Source organism: Thermobia domestica, unplaced genomic scaffold, assembly GCF_964235325.1.
Source record: "Thermobia domestica unplaced genomic scaffold, izTheDome1.hap1.1 HAP1_SCAFFOLD_464, whole genome shotgun sequence".
Taxonomy (NCBI): domain Eukaryota; kingdom Metazoa; phylum Arthropoda; class Insecta; order Zygentoma; family Lepismatidae; genus Thermobia; species Thermobia domestica.
In genome coordinates, this window is record NW_027656174.1 from 116173 (window position 1) to 141000 (window position 24828).

The window sequence follows — 24828 nt, forward strand, 5'->3', positions numbered from 1 at the left end:
TAAAATTTTGGCGGGGCGGATGTCCAGGCTGTGTGTCTATATGTTAATGTGCTGCGCATAAAGGCCTTGTAAGTATTAAGTACTGTTAAAGCTTTTAGCCCCCAGGTTGTACCAACTAAGCGCTTGAGTAGGTTGAGCCGATTTTGTGCTTGGCGTACGATCTAGGTGAGATGTGGATTCCAGGTAAGTTTGGCGTCAAATATGACACCAAGATAAGTCAGAGTATTTGACGCCAGTACAGGTGTATGATCTACGTGAAGGTTTAATCGACTTGGATTCCTGTATATTCGAAAACAATAGCCTGAGTTTTCGTAGAATTAATACTTAACCGCCATATATTACACCAGTGAACGAATGCGTCAATTGCCGTTTGCATGGTTTTACTGATTGATTGCACTGTGCGGGCCGCTGTGAAGAAGGCGGTGTCGTCAGCAAACTGAAATATGCTTATGTTGTGTGGGACAACAAGGTCGGCAACATACAATAAGTATAATAGAGGAGACAGTGAGGAACCTTGAGGAACGCCGGATTGTAGGAAGATCGGATGAGAGAGTGTTCCGTTAATAGAGATATATGCTAGCCTCCCTAATAAGAAGGAATGTATGAACCTGATATATGAAGATGGTAGGAGATAGTTATGGAGTTTGTAAAGTAAACCAGGGTGCCAGCCTTTATCGAATGCTTTCTCTAGATCAAAGGCTACCAGACAAGAAGGAAAACCTGTGTTGTATTGATTATAAATAGCCGTGGATAGTCGTAATAGTTGATCCAGCGTACTAAAATGAGGTCGAAAACCGGCTTGGTGAATAGGAAGTAGGTTATGAGTTGCAAGGTGATCGTGCATGCGGCGGACTAGAATTCGTTCCAAAATTTTACAGAGGCAACTAGTGAGGTGAATAGGGCGATAAGACTGGACGTCAGACGGAGGTTTCTTAGGTTTCGGGAAGAGAAGAACTTTTGAGTATTTTCAGTCGATTGGAAAAAATCCAGTTCGGAGGATGAAAGTATATATGGTGCTGAGAAAAAGAAGAAAAGAAGGTGGAGCTTGCCTGATGAGTACATACGTAACAGAATCAAATCCTGGGGCAGTGTTGCGTTTACGGAATAATGTTTGGCGAATGTCGTCTGGTTGGGGTAGTAAGTTGATTATTGGGTTCCAAAGAGTGGTTGATAGATGGGCGCAGAAAAGCAGAAGAGGGATCTGTAAGTAGGTTTATTGACTTTTGTAGGCGTTGCGATGTATGCCAACCTGGGAGAGGTGTAAAAATATCTTGAAAAAATGAAGCAAACGTATTAGCTTTATCCCTATCAGTGATGACTGCCTGATTATTTTGAACAATGGGGTATGGTGTGCGAGAAACTGTCCCTGTGAGTTGATGAAATTTGCGCCAATATTTACTAGGGTTGATTCACTTGCAAGTGTGTTACAAGTCTGATCCAATGGCGTTTCTTATATGCAACAATATAGTTATGCGTAATCCTAAGGTATTGGCGATGAAGCTGAAGCGCTTCAAGATTACCTGTAGCGAGATACTCGCGATGTGCTCTACGAGAAGCGGATATGAAAGGTAAATAATGGGGAGGCAATTTTGGTTTATGCAATTGTATTTCTGTTGTTGGAATGGAGCGTTGTGCTGCTTCTTGAATACATTCAGTAAGATTAGCAATTGTATGATCAAGATCGTATTGTGTAGTAGGCATGAGCAAGTTATTAACAGCAGTGTCCAGATCGGAGCGATATTGTTCCCAATTGGCTCGTTTGTAACAGAATACTTTCTGAGGAGGTATGTTAGATTGAGAGCAAGGAGAACAGTGAAGTGTAAGTTTGATAGGCACATGATCACTACCAATTGAATCAAGCACATCGATATGAATACTCTGCGAGAGAGATGTTGATGTGATGACAACATCAGGAGTAGTATTGCTGACGGGGCGTGTAGGTTTCGGTAGAACATGGAACTCAGCAACTGTTTCAGTGTGAAGAAAGTCTAAAAAGTTAGTTTTGTCCCGCTGTGACCGACTATGAATGTTTAGATCCGCCATGATAATGTAGTGCCGAAAGGTAGAATCGATGTATCGAAAGAAGTCGTAGTTGATTGGTTTGCCTGGTCGAAAATATATGGTAACGAAGGTAACAGTGCGGCCTCGAAAATAAATAGTCATGGCATTATGCTCAGGAAGGTGAAGTGTGAGCGGAAGTGGAACCGTGACTGCTCTATAAGGAAGGCGTTGGCTAACACCTATAGCTGTACCTCCGTAGACTCTTGGACCAGATGGATCATCATGTCGGAGCAAGTGATATTTCGGAAAGTAACAGTTCAAATGTGGTGCGAGGTACGTTTCGTTAAGTGCAAAGGCTGCAATTTGTTCTTCTTGAAGTAGTTGTGTAAAGAGCACATGGTGTGTTAAGACTGATCGAATGTTAAGAAAAAGTAAGTTATAAGCCATAATGATACGTATTATTCTAGCATATGCAGAAGTACCCATATTAAACGTAGACTTCGAGTGGTTGAATTTGAAAGTGAACTGTAGGTCCGGAATATGTAGCATGAAGTTGTAAGTTAAACAGTAATTTGGCTGCATACATGATCTGATTCAGGATATGATTGCGATCAAAAGGATGGATATTTTGTAGAGAAATAGTGAGGAAGCGTAATAGGTCTTCAACAGTTATTGGATGGCGCAGCGAATTTGCTGGCGGTGTTGGAGTGTCAACAGAGCGTCGAGCTCTAACCTATAAGCTTAGCTTTCAAACCTTTGATTTACGGTTATTTGTGATTTCACGTTTATAACAAAGACAAATATTTTTAAAAGAGTGTACTTTAAATAAATTACTTAAAGAAATATTTTTCACAAAGTTTATTCTTTGAAATTATTGTTCAAAGGCCTTTGCCTTTAATAAGAATTCTCCGAAATAAATGCAAATGAATTGTGCTGCCATCTTTGGAGCTCTTTTAAAATACATTTATATGTTTCTGGCCAATCCTTTCGACAATGAGATCTCGGAAACTACAGGCTCTAGAAAGATGACGTTTTCACTGGTCGATTGCAAATTTCACGTAGATTGTCCAGTTCTAATTGAATATTTAAAAAACATGGCCACTATTTCTTTATTACATTTTTACGGGTACATTGGAAGTGTTGAAATTTAAAAAACAAAAAACTAAAGCATCATATCCTACGCATTTTACATTCCAACACCACACTGTTGTATATAAGGGTTGCATATGTCTCAGGCGTTTATTTCATGGCCAAATAATAATGGAAACGGAAGGATAACCATTTCTCCAGTCTAAGAACTTGAACCTTAATTTTTGGAGTGTTTTGCCCAATGAACACCATATATAACTGACATTATAATTAATTGTGTATGTAATGTATTTGCTTATTACATATTGCAATAAGAAAGAAAACACTGGTCATACATGAATTAGAAACTCCAACCGGAAGTAGGCTCAAATCTTGCAAACTGTGCGAGATATTGAGAAAAGATAATCGAAAAAAAAGTCTCCCCTTGGCTTTTTTTTTTTTTTTTTTAATCAATACGTCTTTCATTTGTGTCTGTAAAGGGACATGTACAGTCTGAGGAATGAGTAGATTTATGCTCATATGCGAATGATGCGCTGTGTAGAGAGCGCAGGTTCAGCTAGTAATAATTAAAAAATAATTTTAAAAAAATAAATAAATATTGTGATCTTGGCCACTAGTTAGTTTTTGGATCAGGCCAAAAAAAAAAAAATTGAACGGCCCCTAAATCGAGTTTTCGTGTTTACTACGGAATAAACACATTATACTGAGTTTAGTGATAGTTTGGGGTTGGGCACATTATATGTAGTTCTCCAGATGTAAGGCCTACAAGAAAATTTATGGTTGAAATATATCGGATCTTTGATTAATTAAAAAATAAATAAAAAAACTGATAGGAATAAAACTAAACGGGAATAGAATTGCTTCTGTGCTTAGAAGAAAGCCTGTATTATTTGCTTACGTTCAGATATAAGACATGTCCCAATTTAATTACTAAGGGAAAAATTGTTCTGAGCAACCGTTCATTTAGAACAAACAAATATTTTATTTTTTAAGATTATGAAAAACAAATAAAATTAGCTTTGATACATTTGCAAAAGTATACTCATGTCCAAAATTATTGTCGCATATCCATAACTGTCTTCTTGCAAGAATAGAACTTGATAATGATTTTGCAGGGTACTTTTAATACTGATACTATGTGTATAATTGGGAAATGTATATTTGTGGTAAATTTTATAGAAAAAGAATCTATCTATATATATATATAAAAGAGAACGTACAAATCCTTTGTTAGCTCATCACGCTAATACGGCTGAACCAATTTCTTTCATTTTTGGGGGGTTATTAAGATTTGGACCCTAGATGGTTTTTATCATATCACTTTAATTTTCAATTACCAGTGTCTTGAGATAATTGACCATTCAAGTGTCCATAACGTACAAATTCTTTGTTAGCTCATCATAGCTAAATCTAACCGTATTTATATGCAACCCACATGACCGTGTCACTCGGCGGGTTAACATAAATGACAGGCGATATAATGTTAACATTTACTGCAATCTTCTATGGTTTTTATCATATCACTTGAAAGCGAAAAAGTAAAAATTATCTAAGTAACAAAGTTTATTGCGTTCCGGGGTGACCCTAGCGAAGCAGGGTGAACGCTGCTAGTTATAAATACGAAAATTAGAATGAGTAAAACAAAATGTTGCTAAATGGACAAGAAAGTTTTATTTTCGTTTTATTGTTCTTATTTACTGCTCTTTTGACATGAAATTTGCCACATACATGTCTTTGCCGATTATACACATACTAACATTGCAAGAAATACCGGGCGAATTCGTTATCAAATTATATTCCTACAACATATTTATAGACATGCGACAATAATTTTGGACATGAGTGTACATACTTCACCTTTCAGCAATGTTAACCATCCGCAGAATTGTGTCTTATAAGAAAAACTGCAGCAACTTAGAAAACTTGAAATTAATCATTTCTAGATCAGGAACTTCTAAATGAAAATTTTTGTAAATGTACCTTTTTTTTCTTCAAAGCAATAAATCTAATCGAAATAATTCTTATAATACAGTTTTTCGCTAACGAGTCAGAATTCAGGATGATACGAGTCAATAATTATTAACAATAGAACTGCTACTTACCCTGGTCAGTCTCCAAAAGTTTCTGCTGTAAATCTGATATTTGTGTATTCCTCAATGTTAGATCATTTTGCAACATTTCAATTTGTTCTTCTAAATCATGAATTTCCTCCGGGGAGAGACCAGCTTTCTCCCTTTCCTCCTGTAACAAAAGATACACAAAAAATTTGCTTTGTCTATTGTAGTTTTATGAACTATAACGTTTGACGAAGTTCCAGGCCTGATGCTAGTATCTGCTAATGACAGACAATTGTTTATAATCTGAGATTGATACTATGATATTCTTTGGCAGGACACGGATGCATTCGGTAAACAGTGTATCTGTGCCCTTCTAAACATTGGTCATTGAAGACACCCTGGTACTAATCACGGAGTTTTACATGAACAAAGGACGAACATTTACTTTTGCTGTAAATCAGACAAATCTGCAACTCGGCAGCACTTGATTGAGCTTTTTAATCTTTACTTAATTTCCTCATATCCTTCGAGGTCTGTAGGATTGTTTCACATCTTTTGTTCAGTGCATTCATCCATCATGAGGACGGTAATACGGCGGTCTCACTGCACAGGGTGTCTACTAAAATTCCAAAATGAAATTTCGTAACCTTTTCTTTACGAAACCATAAAATTTTGTAACATTCAAAAACTAATAACAGTACCTATATTCTTTGGCACTTATTTTTATCTTATCTCTATTTTCAAAGGCTATTCCCTGGAGCGATAAAAACTTGGTATCTTCTCACAGTTGAATAAACTGGTTAGAAACGTAGGTGGTTTCGGCGATGCGATGCGATTTGCATCATCACTCTCAATGACGCCAGCTGAAAGACAATCTCAAGAGCGAATTAGGCCGAATTTTCATGCGATAGAAGGCACTTTGTTTGCGATTTGGTAGCGTCTAAAGCCGATCAGACATTTCTGGCGGTGAATTTTGACGTTTTATAGAACAAAATTTTCTAGTTTATATATATATATATATATATATATATATATATATATAATCGTGTGACTCAAGAGCTAAATTTCTTGACTTTCATCGCCGTTTTCTGATTTCATGACTTTTTTTTGTGACTTCCCTGACGATAGACACCCCACTGCAATAGGTCGTGATCATGCTTCACATCATTTGAACGTCTGGTTGAGGACGTCCACTTCTGAGGTCAGATAAATCTTCACGTCCATTATTAAAACGGGATTACCATTCCAAGAACCACTACGTGATATTGCATTCTAGCAGAAAACTATGATCATTCTTCCTTGATGCTGATTTCCTTAACTTACCGTTCGTTCTTTGTTCCGTGTAGGAATTCGTAGTAGTGTGAACGAGATTGTCTTCGACGACCAATGTTTAGAATGGCACAGACACATTCTTTACCAAATCTTTGCATGTTCTCCAAACGAGGAATATCATAGCATTAATCTCAGATAATAAAACAATTTCCTATCATCAGCACTTACAGAATACCAGACATCAGTCCTCGAACTTAGTTTTTATTAAAAACCACGCTCATTGGCAGTACTCGGTAATTTCTTTTCGCATATTTACAGAAAATCTGTTAAGGGTCTTCACTACAGCGAAATTAAACTACCGCTAATTTTAGAGTTTTTGAGTTGATTTGACTGAGTTTAACGTCCCGTTCAGCAGCGAGGCTATATGAGACGTGGACCTACTGATTAACGTGGAATCCGAACCACATGAGCTCCCGCCGGGAATCGAACCCGGGCCTCCCACGCCAAAGGCGCGAACGCTAACCGCTTAGCCACGGAGGAGCTCTTTTAGAGTTTTTCTGTAATATCTTGAAAAGAAATAAAAATATTCGAAAAGCAGAAACGTAGTGAACTAGACAATACGATTTTGTATGTGATACCTTCACCACAATTCACCTATCTGCTTTTGGTATGCCGCTATTTACAGAACCCGCAAAAAAATACTAAAACTAGCTACAGTTGCAAATCGTAAGAAGATAGATGAGTTGTGATAACGGTATCACATGCAAAATCGTATTGTCTGGTTCACTACGTTTCTGCTTTTCGAATATTTTTATTTCTTTTCAAGATATTACAGAAAAACTCTAAAATTAGCGGTAGTTTAATTTCGCTGTAGTGAAGACCCTTAAGAACTACAATTCACAGTATAACACTAAATGAAATTGGAATTAAAAATATTTTTTTAAAGAATAAAACTACTTTATATACACCTGCGTTGCTTTTAATTTTCAATTAAAGTATGACTCTTCCTTGCACTGGAAGCTTCATCTAGATTCTATTTACCTCAGATTCTATTTACATATTTGCCATGCTATTTTCTATCTTTGAAAGATACTTCTGATTTTAAAATTTGAGCTCTAAAAATTCTTCTTGCTAAAACGCTAAATGAAGTTGTTATTTACGGGAATTATATGAAAACTTAACTGTCACTGCAAGAAGAGCAGTCACCACGCTGGGGCCTTGGTTTGATCCCCGGCCATGTAAGTTTGTAGTAACAGTGTCCGTGGGTTTTCTCGGGTACTCTCGTTTCCTACCACATTCTCATTCCACCACTTTTATCATTCACTTGCTTCACTCATCGTCTCCCTTAGTCTCAGGGGCATAATCGTGGGACGTTAAACTGAAAGATTTCATTTCATTTTTCCAGTCACCACGTATAAATTTACCTAGTATCTGAAGTGAAAATTGATGGATAACCAATACAAATATTACTGAAGAGAAAATAAACTATTTTTTTTTTTATGTGGATTTGATGGTATTTTCTAGGTTGATGTGATTCTTAGAGGTTCTCTAGATAGAAACTGGAACCATATCTTCAACCTAGGAAATACTATCAAATCCGCTTAAAAATGTATTTTTCTTCAGTAATTTTTGTATTAAATATCCATCAATATTCACTTCAAAAATTAGCTACATTGATACGTGGTGAATGGATGTGAGGAATTGCTATTCTTAGTGACAGTTAACGTCTTTTATATAATTCCTGTAAATAAAAGATTCATTTACGGTTAATAGCAAGAAGAATTTTTGGAGCTCCAATTTTAAAATCAGAAGTAACTTTCAAATACAAAATACCTAGATGAAGCTTCCAGCTGAAGGAAGGGAAAAATTGGATAATAAATTAAAATTGAAAACAACGCAGGTATGTTAAAACTTATTTCTACGTATTGAATTGTCAAATTTTAAAACAGTAAAGTTTTAAAACAGTTTTTCACATTTTTCTTCTGACTTTCCATTTACTTTTACCGTAGTTTAAGACTTTATTAATTAGTTATTAAAAACTTCATTGATTAAGAACTTGAACGACTTAATCCGCCTTACGCAGAGTCGTTTTGAGGTATAATTAGCATCATACTAAAGGCCTGACTACTGCAGGCAACATATGTTAGTTGAACGCTTCAGTATGGCACTAATGACTCATCAGAACGACTCTGCATAAGGCCCACTATCTCTAAGTTGTAACCAGTGATCGGCAAATACTAAAATGAGTATTACTGAAGGTGCAAAAATTATACAAAGTATACCTGTTTTCTTTTTAATTGCTCATTTATGCTAGTTCTAGCTTCGAGCAAGTGTTGAAGAGATTTTTCAGCCTCCCGTGCACAACAGACTACTTCCAGTTCCTGAGCCAGCCACGTTTTCACTCTTGCTGCCATACTATTCGTTGCTTGACCCTTTCTCGCCTCTTGAATTTGACTCTTAAGGGCAAGTGCTTCCTGGATGAAGAAAGAAAAAACCTGGGTAAAAAACTTTTTAATAAAAATTATTTCGTTAGAGCCATGCACAAAACATCCTGGTCATTCATATTTGCTTTTGAGGTTAACTCTGTTGTGGTCTTGAATTTCTTAGCCGGTGGTACGAAGGATGTTTTCATGTCATATTCTGAGGTTTTTGATTCAGTTGTCCATAGAGCTATTGGGGGTTACATCGCCCCTTATGATAGCGATGAAGAGATTAATTTCCTTCGGGGGTATATCGTGTGACATGGGTCAGGAAAAGCCCGTGAAATATGTTACGTGATAATTGCTATTCAGTTTATCCTACTGTAGTATAACAAATTTTAAAAGCCCCGAAATTATTGTAAATATTTAAACTTTTGTAAAAATCTATGTAAACAATTCAAGGCTGCTTGAGACAAAATATTAGCTGGCTGAATTAAGTCGGGGCTGTTTCCAGGATCTAGTCCGCTTTATTAAAATAAACCCAGAACTTATTTTATTCTATCAGACATACATATGGAAGTCCCAGACAAGGAAATATGAAAGGCATACGAATTTATATAAAAGGACCACCTACGTTCACTCAACACTAAGTCTATACTTCAGTTCTAGAATTGTCATTCGCCTAGAAGTTACATAAGCTACAGAGGAGGTGGAGCCTACGAAGTTTTACTTCAGCTACCACTAAGATAACAATGTAATTGCCTTTTCATATTACCTTATCTGATAGTTTCAGATTCCCTGCTTCGTATCTCAAGCACAGCCTTTATACACATTGTAAGAGCAAGTAATGAAATTAAAACCTTTTATCAGTCAATTATCAGTTTCCTATTCTTTTCAATCCATTTTTGTCTCTATCTCTTGCAATATTCTCTGAGAAATCAACTTAAGATTTAGACAGACTGAGAACCTACGATTTAGACAGACTGAGAACCTACGATCACGAGTCTAATTCTCAGTTTACGCCCCAATATTAAGTATTCTTTACAGAATTACACTATATCTTTTTTTTCATATTTTTTAGGTTTTTTTTTTCTCTTTTAAGTACATAGAGTAGATTATAATTTATCATTTGTAATTATTAGTGTACTACATTTTGAATCAAATTCTACATTATTTAGTTCTCTGGAGACCCAAAAAGAATTTTTCAAGAATACCCACCAGATATTATACTTCACGATTTATCTATTAGTGTTTTAAATACAACTGCACACTACAAATTTAAATGTATATATATTTTTAAATACCTTCAGTCTCTTGTTAGCAGCATTAGCTTCTTCCATTTTCCTTCTATAGACATTCTGCTGCTGCTGATGCAGTCTTTCCATTTTGGCTATTTGAATTTGGCGTTTCCTGTCCTGCTGCTTTAATTGACATAATTCTCTCTCCCGCTGGAGCTTCCACCGACGAAACCTTGCATTCTCAGCTCTCATGTCCTTGATTAGTTTTACCTTTGCATGCTTCATTGCCTTAAAAGAAAATTGAACGTACTGAACGATACACTCATATTATCAAGGGGAAAAATACATAAATAATTGGGTTGTATTTGAGTTTAATGTTCCTTTCTAGCAGCAAGGATATATGAGATGTGAATCTACAGCTTTACATGTGATTGATACATACATACATTATAAAACTAAATATATAAATTTAGCTTGCGTTTAATATTTGACCTAGAAGAGAAGAGGTGTGAAGAAGAGTGTTATATCCGAAACCAGAATTTGGATTTCTCATTTAAAATAATTAAACACGTCCTTTAGTAGTTTTTTCTTTTATATTTTGACCTAGAAGGGAAGAAAAAGAGGGAGCTAGTCCACGAAGATGCCCATACGACACGTTCAATTTTTTTGCGATACTTCGATTCAGACGAACTTTACATGAAATACGCATGAGAGGAGCGCAAAATATTGTCAGCAGTAACAAGTGGAATCATTTATTAGTTTTTAGTACGAAAGCAGTTCTGCTTCAAACTTAGGAAAACGTCAAGGGAATGACAAGATGTTGCTCAGGTATATGGAAAGTGTGTGTACGAGTGGTACAAGAGATTCTGTGACGGTCAGGACAACGTGAAAGATGTGAAACGGCCTGGCAGGTCCGTAACGTGTAACGCTGAAAGCTAGAAAATGCACCAACTCTTGACAATATTAATCGACTGAGTTCGAATATACTGGCGGAGGCCATAGGAGTGTCGTATGGGACTGCTTATGCAATTGTAACCGAAAACTTGGATAAACAAATTATGTCCGCGCCTAATAACTACCGTCTTGACTTCTGATTAGAAAAAGACAGGATGTAGTAGTGCTGATGATCGGCAACGTGGGTAATCATCGTCTGAACGAATCGTTCGGGTGATAAGTCGTGGTTTTGAAGTATGACCCGGAATCGAAAAGGAGTGCCACAAGTTACCGAAATCAAAAAGGTTAGGTATGAGAAGTCGCGCATTAAGACAATGTTGATTATCTTTCTTGATGCTGGAGAGATCATTCATAAAGAATATCTCCCAGAAGACCTGACATTGAATGCGGCTACCTACGCCTTCTGAAGAGGATCAGACATGAACGCCCCCATACCGCTATAACTGTACAGTAGTTCCTGGCATGTAAGGAGGTGGTTGTGCTCCACTCCTTTATTCACCAGATCTGACCTTTTCCCTCGGTTAAAGAAAGACTTAACACTTAAAAAGACTGATTTTCGGACATTGGCGACATTCAACGCAATGTGAACGCTGAAATCAACTGCATCCCACAAGTTGTCTTTGCCTAAAGTTCACATCCAGGGAAAACTTACCGTAAAAAAATATGGAAGATGAGAGTAGTACTGCGAAAATACTGGTAATCTACATTGAGCACGATCGAAAATATGGCCCTGGGAGAAATTTTCCCCAGATTACTTCCTGGTATCATCACTAATGCTTATAATAAAACATTTTTTCCCCACATTGAACGTCCGGGTATTTTTCAAATATGAGCGATGTCTTAATAAAATGTCTTGAGGGAGGGAACCTGACATTACTGTCATAGAACCTGACTTATTATTACAAGGATTTTGTAAAATAGAACAACTGTTTTAATAAATCATATTGGCCCGCCTAAACAGTATTTTTTTTTTCCTTTTGGTCCTCTCCTTAATCACCTTACAAGGGTTATGGTTTTATTATATATTTAAAGGTTTCAGCAACACTAGAAATCATGCACTGATATAAACAAGACAAAAGATACAGAAGTGAGTTTGAACATTCGTTGATATAAGCGAAGGGGCATTGCGTCGCGGAAGAAATGAAATGAAATCTTTGAGGTTAACATCCTACGATTATGCCCATCAGGCTAAGGAAGACGGATGATTACGGCAAGTGAATGATGGAAGAAAATGAAATCTCTCAGTTTTATGTCCCATGCTTATGCCGGCTAGGCTAAAGAAGACTGTGATGAGAAATAACTGCAATGCTGGAATGAAGTGAGAGGAAACTGAAAACCCACGCACACTGTGTTTGCCCACCACAAAGTCCACTTAGCGTGGGCTGCTATCGAACCAGGGACCCCACGAACCAGAGGTGAACGCTCTATCGCAGCCATCGTGGCCCATGATGATGGAAGAATTGATGGAATGAGAAAGTGAGAGGAAACTGGAGTACCCCGAGAAAACCCACGGACACGTTGTCCACCAGATTCATTTGATTTGATTTTAGTTTAGCGTCCCTTTCAGCAGCGAGGCTATATGAGACGTGGACCTACTGATTAACGTGGAATCCGAACCACATGAGCTCCCGCCGGGAATCGAACCCGGGTCTCCCACGCCAAAGGCGCGTACGCTAACCGCTTAGCCACGGAGGAGCTCCACCACCAGATTCAACCAAAGACCCTACGCACCAGAGGTAAGCGGTCTACCATTAAGCCATTGCAGCCTCCCACATCGGGAAACGTTAAGCAGTCATCTAGCGAAGACTTAGTTTTTGAAAAAAAAGTTACCTTAGACCAACCTTTTCGCATTTATGTATTCTTTTATCAATGAACAACAATACAAGTTTATTTTCTATTTTTTATTACTTTTTTTAAAGAAAAAGGCCTGAGTGTTACTTTAATATTTTGTTTATGTTAATATTATATGTATTTATACAGTACAGTGTCCATCATTTTGTTTCCTACAGTTACATTAGACATTATAAAGTTTATCTGAAAATGTATGCAATAATATATATAAATGAAAGTGATTATGTGACTTCATGAATCTTGAACCACCCGACCGATATCGATCCACTTTTCAACATAGATGAGATTCGGGCCTAAGACTGATATTATTTCACTTTGACGGTACAACATAGAGGAGGGTGGGAGATATATATATATATATATATATATATTAGGGCGGAGCGAAAAATCACTTTTTTATATATCGAAGACGCAATAGCGCGGAAAAGTTGCCAATTGATATTGATAATATACTGTAAAAATTTCGTTTCTGAAATCAAATATCTTCCGGTGGCGAATCGCCAAAAAAGATTTTGTATCTTTATAGGGTATGCAAACCCGCCGTACACAACTTTTTTGTGTTTCTACAATAAATGAACAAATTATTACCTATATTTCTTAACGTAAGCAGTCTATAAAATTGAAGAAATAATTTCCAGATGATTTAGGCAGATTTGGAACCATAAAATAGCCCATTTTAGCAAAACAAAGTACTGCATATCATATACTGTACTTGTGGTTTCTTATAAGGTTCTAGAATTAAATTAATATGCCGATAAATGTGTTCATTGTTCATTATAATTTTTCCTTCAACACTCTTTTTCCTTTTAAAAATTTTCGTACTGTTTTATAGAATTTAACTTCCTCCCCTAAATATGAGTTCAATTTGGACTAGTGTAATTGATACTAGCAGTATTAAAAAGAAACAACGTTAGTATTCGATAACTTTGTTCGAGTGTGGAAGACGATCTTTTCAAGGTAATTTTACGATGTTAGCATTGCGTTTCAGTGTTTACTTCGTTGTACGTAGTTGGTACGTCTATAAACAGTTTGTTTTTGTACTGTCAGTTAAACTTTATGTAATGTGTGTGAGATCTGTATTTTATATCAATATTGAAACTCTAACCATGTCGAAGATAAAAACAAGATTAAGAACGACTCACCCCGTGCTTGGACATTCAGCTGAACTTTCAGGTGTGTAGTTGCCCACAAAATTAGATGTAATGAAGCATTATTTTCAATTGGTAGAGCTGAAAAAGTGTGAGAAAGGGTATGACCGATCTGTAAAGAAGTTGGCGAGAGTCGTTGCTCAATATGTGAAATCTGTTTAGGGCAAAGCTTCCATCCCTACTTTGTCGTTAGAACGTGTAGTTCAGTTTCTACTTGCTTTGCATGGAAAGTATATAAGAAGTTTGTTAAATCTGAGAAGAAAACGAAAACTTCTACTAGCTTCCAGAAAAACTGAATATATTTAAACAAGATTACACGAAGTCTTTTGATATATGTTCCTGAACTTTCCATGTGCTCATGTGAATTAAGAAAGAAAATACCTAGGAAGGAGTGAACATTTCTGCAAGATCAGAGAACAACACGAGTAGCCAGAATAGAGGGAGTTGACAACGAGGAGACTTTAAAACTAATCATACTCACTAAAAGTAAATCACGAGAGACCACCCGCCAACAGTCTTCTTACACATCACAAACGAGTATTTCTAATGAACTCCAGACATCATCTTCTGATGGCGATGAGTCAGGTGTTGATGATTACTTTGCAAAACATCAGAATATTAGAGAGAAAAGAAGCAAGCAGCAACGACATGTCCTTAGACTTCTCAGTATGCTGGCAGACCGATTTCGAACATCTGATCGTGCAGCTGCTTTGATAGCAACAGCTACATTGCAATCTTTTGGAATAATTGATCCACAAAATGCTGGCTAGATGACAGACTGCCCAAAAGTCCGGCGGGAAAGGGAAAATATAGGACAAAAGGAAGTGCTAATGGCCAAAGGAAAGGATCTTAGAGGCTTGTACTTTGATAGTCTTAAAGATCAAACTCTATGCAGGAAAGAGACTGGAGGTCGCTGATTTTCAGTAAAGAGATAAGCTACTTGTAAAGATTGAGCTAAACACGTGTGGTTAATGAGAACTTCTTCAAGGTACATACCACAAAAGGAGCGGCAATTGGTTCATGAAGTGCGTAATCCAAAATAACTGCTATTTCGCACACCCGGAGAATATATTGCCTTCTATGGTTGACGATGAAAGACTTCACGTCAGAAAAGAGGGATAGAGAAAGATAGTTAACGTAATGGGAAAAGCTAGGAATGAGAAGAGTAGATATTATGACAGTAGTATCAGTATGAAGACGAAACGAGGAAGACAATGAGTCACATGTAAAAAAAAAAAAAATGTATGCTACCAAAGCTTAATTTCAATGCAAACGATTACACAGACCTTATTAATTGGGAATCAATTGAAGTGAGGCATCCTTCAGCGTTGTCTTGTTTTCCAACACAGAACTTGAAATCTACAATAATAACCGTGAATATCCAGTCATAAAAAGAGCTTTAAAATATTCCTGTCACATTACGAGTACAGAACGCTGCGTGAAACTTGTAACAGAAGCATCTGCAGCAGTTTGTGGAGAGAGAGTTTTATCAGACTTAAACTAAAAATACCGATTTGTAAACACAAAAGTAGAAACAAAGGCAAACTATACTCTGCAAATAACCAAAGATCTAAATTTGAACATACGTGTATGAATGGTAGGGTGGGCATGGGAGGGACCTGACTGGCACCCACGTCCTCGTCGTGGGTCCTCGGTCGTTTCGCTGAAACAAGCAGAGAGGTGCAGAAAAATATGTATGTTTTAAGTAGATTGTTATTTTGATCAAATTGACTAGTGTGTGATCCAAAATGCGCCTAAATCATGCAGAAAACATTTCTTAAATTTTATATATTACTTAACTTATGAAATGTAGGTTATACTTTTGTTCATTTACCGTAGAAACGCAAAATAGTGATGTGTACTGCGGGTTTGCATACCCTATAAAGACACAAAATCTTTTTTGGCGATTCGCCACCCGAAGATATTCGATTTCAGCGACGAAATTTTTACAGTATTTTATCAACATTCATTGACAACTTTTCCGCACTATTGCATTTTCGATATATAAAAAAGTGATTTTTCGCTCCGCCCTAATATATATATATATATATATATATTAAAAAAAAAACTTAACTCTTGAACCACGACACCGATGTCGATCAAACTTGCTACATAGATGAGGTTTGGGCCTGGGATGGTTATCATTTCACTTTGACGATGTGCAACTTACAGAAGGGGGAGATATTTAAAAATAATCGAAAATGCTATTAGTGTCAAATCCATAGTTTTTGGGGTCGCTGAGACAGTCACACTTAAGATGCCGTTTAAATCTAAATTCACCCATGTAGACCAAAATGAAACTCCCCGTGCGAAGAACGAGTATTCGACTTTATAAAGTAGTACATTACATGAACATTTATAAAGTTTTGGCCTGTACTAAGAGGTCAGGAAATATAAATAAGAATGGTTGCGTTTTTCATGGTGTGGATAGGGTAGGAAGTGATCGGCCTGTCGGCTTTCTTATTATTCAGCCTGCCCTTCTGCCACATTAGGCCGGTAGTCCAAAGTCTACTGTACATTTAATTCCTTAATATATGTACCGACCATAAATTATCACCGAAAAATATAGAAAAGTTAACACTATAAATACTTTATTACTTCGAAGAGGTTAATAATAAAAACTGACATTACTTACTGTAATTTCCTCTCGTAGTGCCTTAATTCGTTCTTCCGACTTCTCTTTCATTTTTATGACTTTGGCTTGTTCGTTAACTTTCTTTCGCAGAAAAGTTATTTCTTGTTCCAACTCCTGAAGACGCTTCCGGCGCTGTTCAGAAATTCTGTAAACAAAAAATTAACCAACGTCATACAACTATAAAGTACAAAATCTAACTTCTAAAAGATAAAATCTAAATAACTGACAAATCAATTTTATACATGAATAATAATAGTCTTTCTCAGCCCACGGAGGACCACAGTAAGAAAAATGAACATGTGCATAATGCATCGACTCCCAACCTTTTTCCTAAATCTAAGTATACTTTTCTTTAAGAAAAAATAAACTACTATTGAACAAAAAAATTGGCTACTTACCAATGAATCCTTCCTTGGAAAGCCTAAATATTTTTCATACGTTTCGGAACTCTAAGCTGGTTCCTACTTCAGTAGCAAGGTAACAAGGATATAAAAAAAAAAAAAAAAAAAAAACTCATAGAAGATAAAAAGGTGTGAAACAAGGAATACATACCACTAAATGTAACGTAAAGAATGGATCCTGAAATGTCACGAGCAGAGCAAAGCGCAAAAAGAGTAAACTGAATCGAAGGAAGCGTGGAATGTATGTTACGTCACAATTGCCAGACTCAAAATATGCATTAAAGGTAGGTAACCAAATTCTATCAATGTTGCCAGTATCCAGTTTTAAAGCAGATTTACATTTATGAATAAAGAATGATTCTTTAATTTCCTATTGTTTCTTTGTTTTTGCTGAAACTATTACATTAACCTGTTTTATATTATGTGTATGTTGTTTTTATGTGTATGAAGTGCCAATCCCGACATGCCCTCTCCTTGTGACTTTTGATTGTTTAATATGTTCTTTAATTCGGATGTTAATATTGCGTTTCGTTCGGCTTATATATGAGGAGTCACATTCGCATTAAACGCGGTAAATTCCTGACTTATTTAGTGGTAAATCAACAAAATAACTTTTAAATCCGGTAAGATGTTTTTGTAGACTTTCCGGGGGGATACCAGAAGCAGATAATGTTATGCTTTGCGGGAATACGTTGAATTTTTGTCTATAATTGTGAAAAGTAAGGAATTCCTGTCCAAGTTCTTGCTTCTTTGTGAATAACTGTTTTAGGGCCTTGCACCGATCTAAGTGATTCCCAAAGTTATTCTTTATTCCTAAATACAAAACTGTTTTGAATCTGGATACTGACAACAATGACAGAATTTGGTTACCTACCTTTAATGCATATTTTGAGTCTGGCAATAGTGACGTAACAGACACCGCGCTATCTTCGATTCAGTTAACTCCTTTGTCACTTCGCTCTGCCAGTCAGATTTCAGGATCTACTCTTTACGTTACATTTATTTATTTAGTGGTATGTATTCCTTGTTTTACACATTTCCTATCCGTTTTAATTCTTTTCACCTTGCCACTGAGGACGGAACCAGCTTTGAGTTCCGAAACGTTTGAAAAATATTTAGGCTTTCCAAGGGAGGATTCATTGTTAAGTAGCGTTTTTTTTTGTGTGTGTGTGTGTGTGTGTGTGTGTGTGTGTGTGTGTGTTAATTTGAATCACTCTCTCATGCGCCCAAACATTTTTTTTAAAATATTGATCTCAGTTATTTCAAGTTCACTAAATACTAATAAACATGGAACAACGATAAAATATCAAATTTGAAATTAATTGCAACAAGTTTTAGTATAACAGAGTCCCTAAAAGTCAGCACTCGATAACCCGACAGTCCGGATAATTCGGCCACACCCTGGGAGGGCGAAAGAAAGAAAGAGAAAGAAAAGAAAAGTACTTTGCAAAGTCAGCTAGTTAATCTTCATTATAGACAGTGTAATAAACTTATTTGTGAATTATTTTTGCTGGGCTCAGCTCAGACAATACATTTTTTTTTAAAGGCTGCTACTTTTCCACACACAGTGTAACTAATCGTTGTACGTTCTTGCAACGGATATATCAGCAACGAGGCAGACTAAGCAGTCGACGGCCTTGGCCATCGACAGCAGCCAATCACAGTCCTACCTGTGTTTACGTCACTTTGGTAGGTGGGACTCACGTGAGCAGCGGGGACAAAGAGGAAGCTGCGTGATGTAGCTGGCAGTCGGCGCAAAGACTCCTAAAAACTACCAGCACTTTACAATAGCTGCTGGAAACAATTCATAGTAAAGTTAGCAAAAATATGAATCCAGTGTAAATTTTATGTATCTTGTGCACCTACACATTTTAATAATTTTAATATAATTTCCTTGTCATTAAAGGTAATGTAAGTATAAAATTATTCAAAATAGAGCACATATTCTATTTCTAATACGGTGTCAGATTGATTGTGTATTGCAGCCTCATGTTATTCCATGGTGCAGAATATATTAATGCCAGCGAATTATTGCTTTACGTTCTTTTTCAGTTCAAACGATGCTGAAGTTTCATTCTGTTCACAAGTCTAAGGTTGTTGTTTGAATTATTGCCTACGTGTGGTTAGCGGTGAAGGAAGCTATTACTCTAGTGGTAACTTGTTTCGTCGTTAACGCTCGGGCGAAATATTCGATCAATGACTACCTAATGTAATGCTTACTCTACTTGGATCTTCATTCTATAGGGTAAACATCACAACAGCTTTATGCCTTCATAAAGTATTTTTCTGAAGTCTGTCTTATCAAGAAAATTACTGTACAGTGTGTATTCATTAATTTTCGTTTTCATGTATAGTAAAGGGTCTATACCTTCATAAAGTAGGTACTTTTCCTTTGTTTAAGGGTATTTGGGCAGTTTCTCTGTTGTATTCTTAAGCAACCAATACATTAAAGTTCAGTACTGTATTTTCTGAAAAAACACTCGTATTTATTCTTTTTTAACATCATTCCCGATAACCCGGCATTTTCACAAACTCGGCCACCCTAAGGTCCACATTAGACCGAGTTTTCGGGACTGTACTGTACTCTTCACTCTTTAGGTGTACAGATTCGAAGTTTTTCGACTTTATTAGTCATTTTTATGTCGTTTGAGAGAGAGAAGAGCGGACGAGAGAAAGAGCGAAAGAGAAAAGATTGAAAATACAATATCCACATATAATTTGATTTTATTACCATGTGCTAATCTGAGACTCATGCTCTAAAAGAGTGAAAAAGTGCATGACTAGATCTGGACTCAAATCTGGATCTTCGGCGTTGAGTGCCGATGCATTAACCACTACGTTACCCAGTACGCTACCTGCACAGCCATACGGTCTCAGTCTGTCCTTTCAGTCAGACCACAGAGAAAGAAGAAAGAAAAGATACTTATTTCTGACATTTGCTTTATCTTCAATTTACATTTTGAAACAATGTATAGTCTTATGTTCACAAGAAAGGTTTGATATGGACTCCCATCATCACCAGCGGCGATTTTTCTCAAACCATCTACTACTAGAAAATTCTGACAAATATATTTTGACATATACTAAAGTTAAATCCAACTTCTCCCAACAACTTATGTCGCTGGAAGATACTAAAGGATATATATATCTCAGTAATTCAAAATAGTTACTTTGGATCACAAAATATATAGTTGAAGTTTTAACCAACAATTTCAGTGTACGCTTACATTTTTGTGTATGACATTTAAGTGTTGCTAAGCTTGAGCCATAACTCCAAGTTCCTGCCTACTTGTGGAATTTTTCTGAGATAAAAAGTAAACAGCTTCCTTTTTCAAAACTAACTAAATCTGCTTCATGGAAAAGGTGTCATGCACACCTTATAGGTTTATCACGGTTTTAATTTGTCGCCCTTCAGCATATTTATACAACTGAAAATATAGAATTCACGTTCATAATAATAATAATAATAATAATAATAATAATAATAATAATAATAATATAATTTATAATATCAGGGCTCATAGTAGTCTCGTCTCTTGTAAATAGTTGAAAAGTGACCAAAAGCACACGAAAAAGTGACCTAAATCTCATCATGACCCCTTTTTCCTTTGCCAATTTCTTTATCTTTTTTTTTTTTTTTTTTTTTTAATCTTTTCTTTACTTCTTTTTGAGCTTCCTCCTTTCTTAGGTTTTCTAAGTATGCTTTGAATTTTTGGTAAGCAGACTTAGCAGATGTACGAAGCTTCTAAGTAAGTGGAATCAGTTCTGGCCTATTTCAGAACTTCTTCATCAGCAGACTTAGCACAGTTCTCAAAGCCATGAAATATTCAAATTCATCACCTACTCTTAAGAAGAACATACAAGAAGCATAACTCAAGACGAACATGATGAACCACACAAACACACACAACGTTGAGCGGAACGTTAACTATTACGAGAGAAAACTAAAAGACTATTATGATAGAAGAAAGAATAGACACAGAAGGGTTCTCAACTCCATCTTAAGAGCTTAAGCATCCACCAACCATCCACTGTACTTTAGAAAGAATAAAAGCTGAAGTGAGAATAAAGCTGATTGTTTCACATGTGGCAGCAAGTACTGAACCTCTCAAAAGAGTAATGAGTAACAAGTTTCTGCCTTTTTCCATTTGTTTTTATATTTTTATTAGAAAATTGCCAATGCAAAACAAATCACACGAAAAACTCACTTTACCTACCAAAAAAGTACCTTTCAGTGACAAATATGGAAAAAGTAACTTTTAGTGACAAACTTGAAAAAAATGACTTAGTTAAAAAAGTGACTCGCTATAAGCCCTGTAATATTATATGTCTCAAAAGTTCGCTGACATAGGGTAAGTTATTACAGAGTTACAACAAAATGTAAAGAGGAAACAGTCTTCAAATACGTTTTCAGTCTAAAGAAGGAATTTTTCAAGTCAGACGACCCGTTTGGGCTATGCATTCTTTATGCATTATACATATAAAGATCGTACAACTGGGTGAAACATGAATTACAGTTGACAGGAAATTCATATCTTTTGTTTTCCACACGAAGGACAATTAAACAGTGACACCTACACAAACTGAACATAGTTCTTTTGCACGAGGCTGAGTTCATTAGTTTTAAAAAGTGAGGTTTACTTTTTATCTCAAATTCCACAAGTAGCAAGAAACTTACACACACTACTTCAGTTAAGCAACATTTGGCAGTCATTGACAAAAGTGTGAGAGTATACTGAAACTTCAATACTTCGTGATTTAAAGTAAAAAAGTTGAGTTATTCCCTTATTTCCTTCAAGAGGCTGGAACACCTTACAACTTGGGTCGACGCGTTTTTGTTTGCAAAGTTTCAACTTGGACGTAACGTATTCTAGTACAAGAGTTTGGAATAGAAGAATTGTTAGCAGTATAAGTTTCCATACTAAACATGGATTTTAAAATAAAATTTAGTATTATTGGCGCAGTCAAACCGTACCCAGGCGGATTCAAAGGAAGCGAAATACCGTTGAAGAAAACCACATGTTTCGTTGTTACATGGAAGGAATATTCCAAAAGTCCTTCCTGTTGACCTGTTGAAAAAGAAAGCTATGTTGCAATTTTCACCCTCTTGCTTACCACCTCTAGAAGTCCGTCCTTGATCCGTCCCTGCCCATACTATTATATTGGATTGCTTTAATGCTTTTATTACATATTAAATAGTGTATCCATCGTTAATATTGTTAATATAAGTTTAGCGATGGCAAGGACACATCACTTGGACATCACACACGTGCCATTTATGGTTTATTTGGAGTGTTATTTATGAAAATTGTTAGGGTAAATTTTCTGCTTGAGTAAAAAGGAAGACGATTGGGGACAAATAAAACGCGGAAAATATACACCCAGTTTTAACTTAATCACCGTAAATGCGAAATAGTAAAACAAATTTAATCTCTTACTTGTTACTGGGATTATTCTTTTGTACATGTCGCAGAACCTGTTCTAATTCGTCCTTCTCTTTTATTAACTGAGCTATCTTCTCTTCCATCTCATTGATGTTGGCTTCATAAGACGGACGCATCGAGTCTAGTTGGCCAGATCCTTCGTGAAGCCTTGAAATCAACTCTTCCTTTACAGCTATCATCTTATTATATTCCTGAAAATTAAAACAACAGATAAGGTTAAATTCTTGTTGGTCGCTTTCTCGCTCTCATATATAAAACCTGATGACAATTCCCAGGAAAATATTTGATTGAGAGAAAAAAATTAAACCCCGGTAGACACGAAATGAAATGAAAGCTTTCAGTTTAACGTCCCACCATTATGCCCTTTAGGCTAAGGGAGACTACAATTAAAGCAAGTTAAGCTTGTCTCAGACAAGCCTGAAGTAAGGATGCGATTCACGATCTAAAACTCATGACGTTACTTAACGATCGTGTAAGAAGTAACTGTCCTTAGTTCAGGTTGAAATTTTCCGCTGTCCTTATTTGGATCCTGGAATTAGCCGTGGTAATATATCTATTACAAAAACAATTCAAAAATTTGCTTTCATTCAACAGTTATCGCGTGGACTAACGGACGTACTGACATTACAATCTTATAAGGACCATTAGCATGAACCTAACAACATTACAATCTTATAAGGCCTACTTGGAAATTAAAAATGAAATGAAATTTTTAAGTTTTACGTTCCACGGTTACGCTAGCTAGACTAAAGGAGACTGTGATGATGAGAAATGAATGAAATAGTGGAATGAAGAAAGTGGTAGGAAATAGGAAAACACCAAGAAAACCCACGCACACTGTATCCTCCACAAGTTTCACTTGCGAAATCCTATTAACATTACCATCTTATAAGGTCCACTAGGTGATCCTAATACAGGGTTCATACTGATTTGGAGAAAACTATTTCCCTGACTTCTCGCTGACTTTTGGCAGGAAATTCCCTGACTTTCATGACAGGTGTCGGATGACGCTGACATACAAATAAAGAGTAAATAACTTAATATTTATGTATCAGAACATTTATTCTATAGAGACAAATAGTAATCAATTGTTCATACGTACACTCATGTCCAAAATTATTGTCGCATGTCTATAAATATATTGTTCTAGGAATATAATTTGATAACTAATTCGCCCGGTATTTCTTATAATGTTAGTATGTGTATAATCGGCAAAGACATGTATGTGGCAAATTTCATGTCAAAAGAGCAGTAAATAACAACAATAAAACAAAAATAAAACTTTCTTCTCCATTTAGCAAGATTTTGTTTTACTCATTCTAATTTTTGTATTTATAATTCTTTCCCTATGAAATTTACCACAAATATACATTTCCCGATTATACACATAGTATCAGTATTAAAAGTGCCCTGCAACATCATTATCAAATTATATTCTTACAAGACAGTAATAGATATGCGACAATCATTTTGGACATGAGTGTACATTCCACTCACCTCCCATAAACATCTGAACAACGTCCCATACTGTAACCATTAATATCTACCCACAAACGTCTGACAATCAATTACTCTGAAGATACATTCATATACATTCATTTAATAATGACAAGGCTGTTTTAAAATATCCATAACCAGTTTCAATAAAGGTTATGTTACTTTTCCAATACTACAATTATTAGATAGCCTACGAACATCTGACACTGAAACATACATTACATTTGAGACATTTTATACATTCATTAATAAAGTGACAAGGCTACACTCAAATATCCACATTTTGTTTCAATTAAGATCTGTGACTAGTGCAACATTGCTGATTTCGTTTTTAATGTCATCAATTTAAGTTGCAATCTCCCTCTGCTTTACGTCTGTTTCTACTATAATGGTTGGCTAAGCTGAAATTTGTGTACAATTAATGTTAGAAAATATATATTTTATAAAGTTTCCCTGACTTCTAACCTTTTTCTCTGAGCTTCCTTGACCTGTACCATTTTCCCTGACTTCCTTGACCAGTAGGAACCCTGTAATAATATTACAATCTTATAAGTCCCACTACCGTGATCCTAGTAACATTACAACCTTGTTAGCCCCATGAGCGTGATCTTGATAACATTACAATCTTGTTAGCCCCTTGAGCGTGATCCTAACCTTACAATCTTATTATAAAGCTTTTTATCGTGATCCTAATAACATTCCAATCTTGTAAGTCCCATTTGCGTTATCCTAAGAAAGTAGAGAACACACAACGGGGTACTTTAGAACATTATAATGAAAAGTTAATACAATCTGTAATATAATAAAAATGAAATGAAATG

General features: G+C 36.0%; 1 protein-coding gene across 2 annotated transcripts in view; it reads right to left on the reverse strand.

The window, feature by feature from the left end:
- Positions 1-24828, reverse strand: part of LOC145676905 (chromosome-associated kinesin KIF4-like) — a gene marked incomplete at its 5' end in the record, with an annotated part of 62984 nt that overhangs the window by 37416 nt on the left and 740 nt on the right. For both annotated transcript variants that reach the window (XM_081747675.1, XM_081747674.1), the window contains 5 exon segments: positions 5193-5331; positions 8702-8893; positions 10144-10365; positions 16666-16810; positions 22505-22701. In XM_081747675.1, the coding sequence (XP_081603801.1) occupies positions 5193-5331; positions 8702-8893; positions 10144-10365; positions 16666-16810; positions 22505-22701 (895 nt within the window).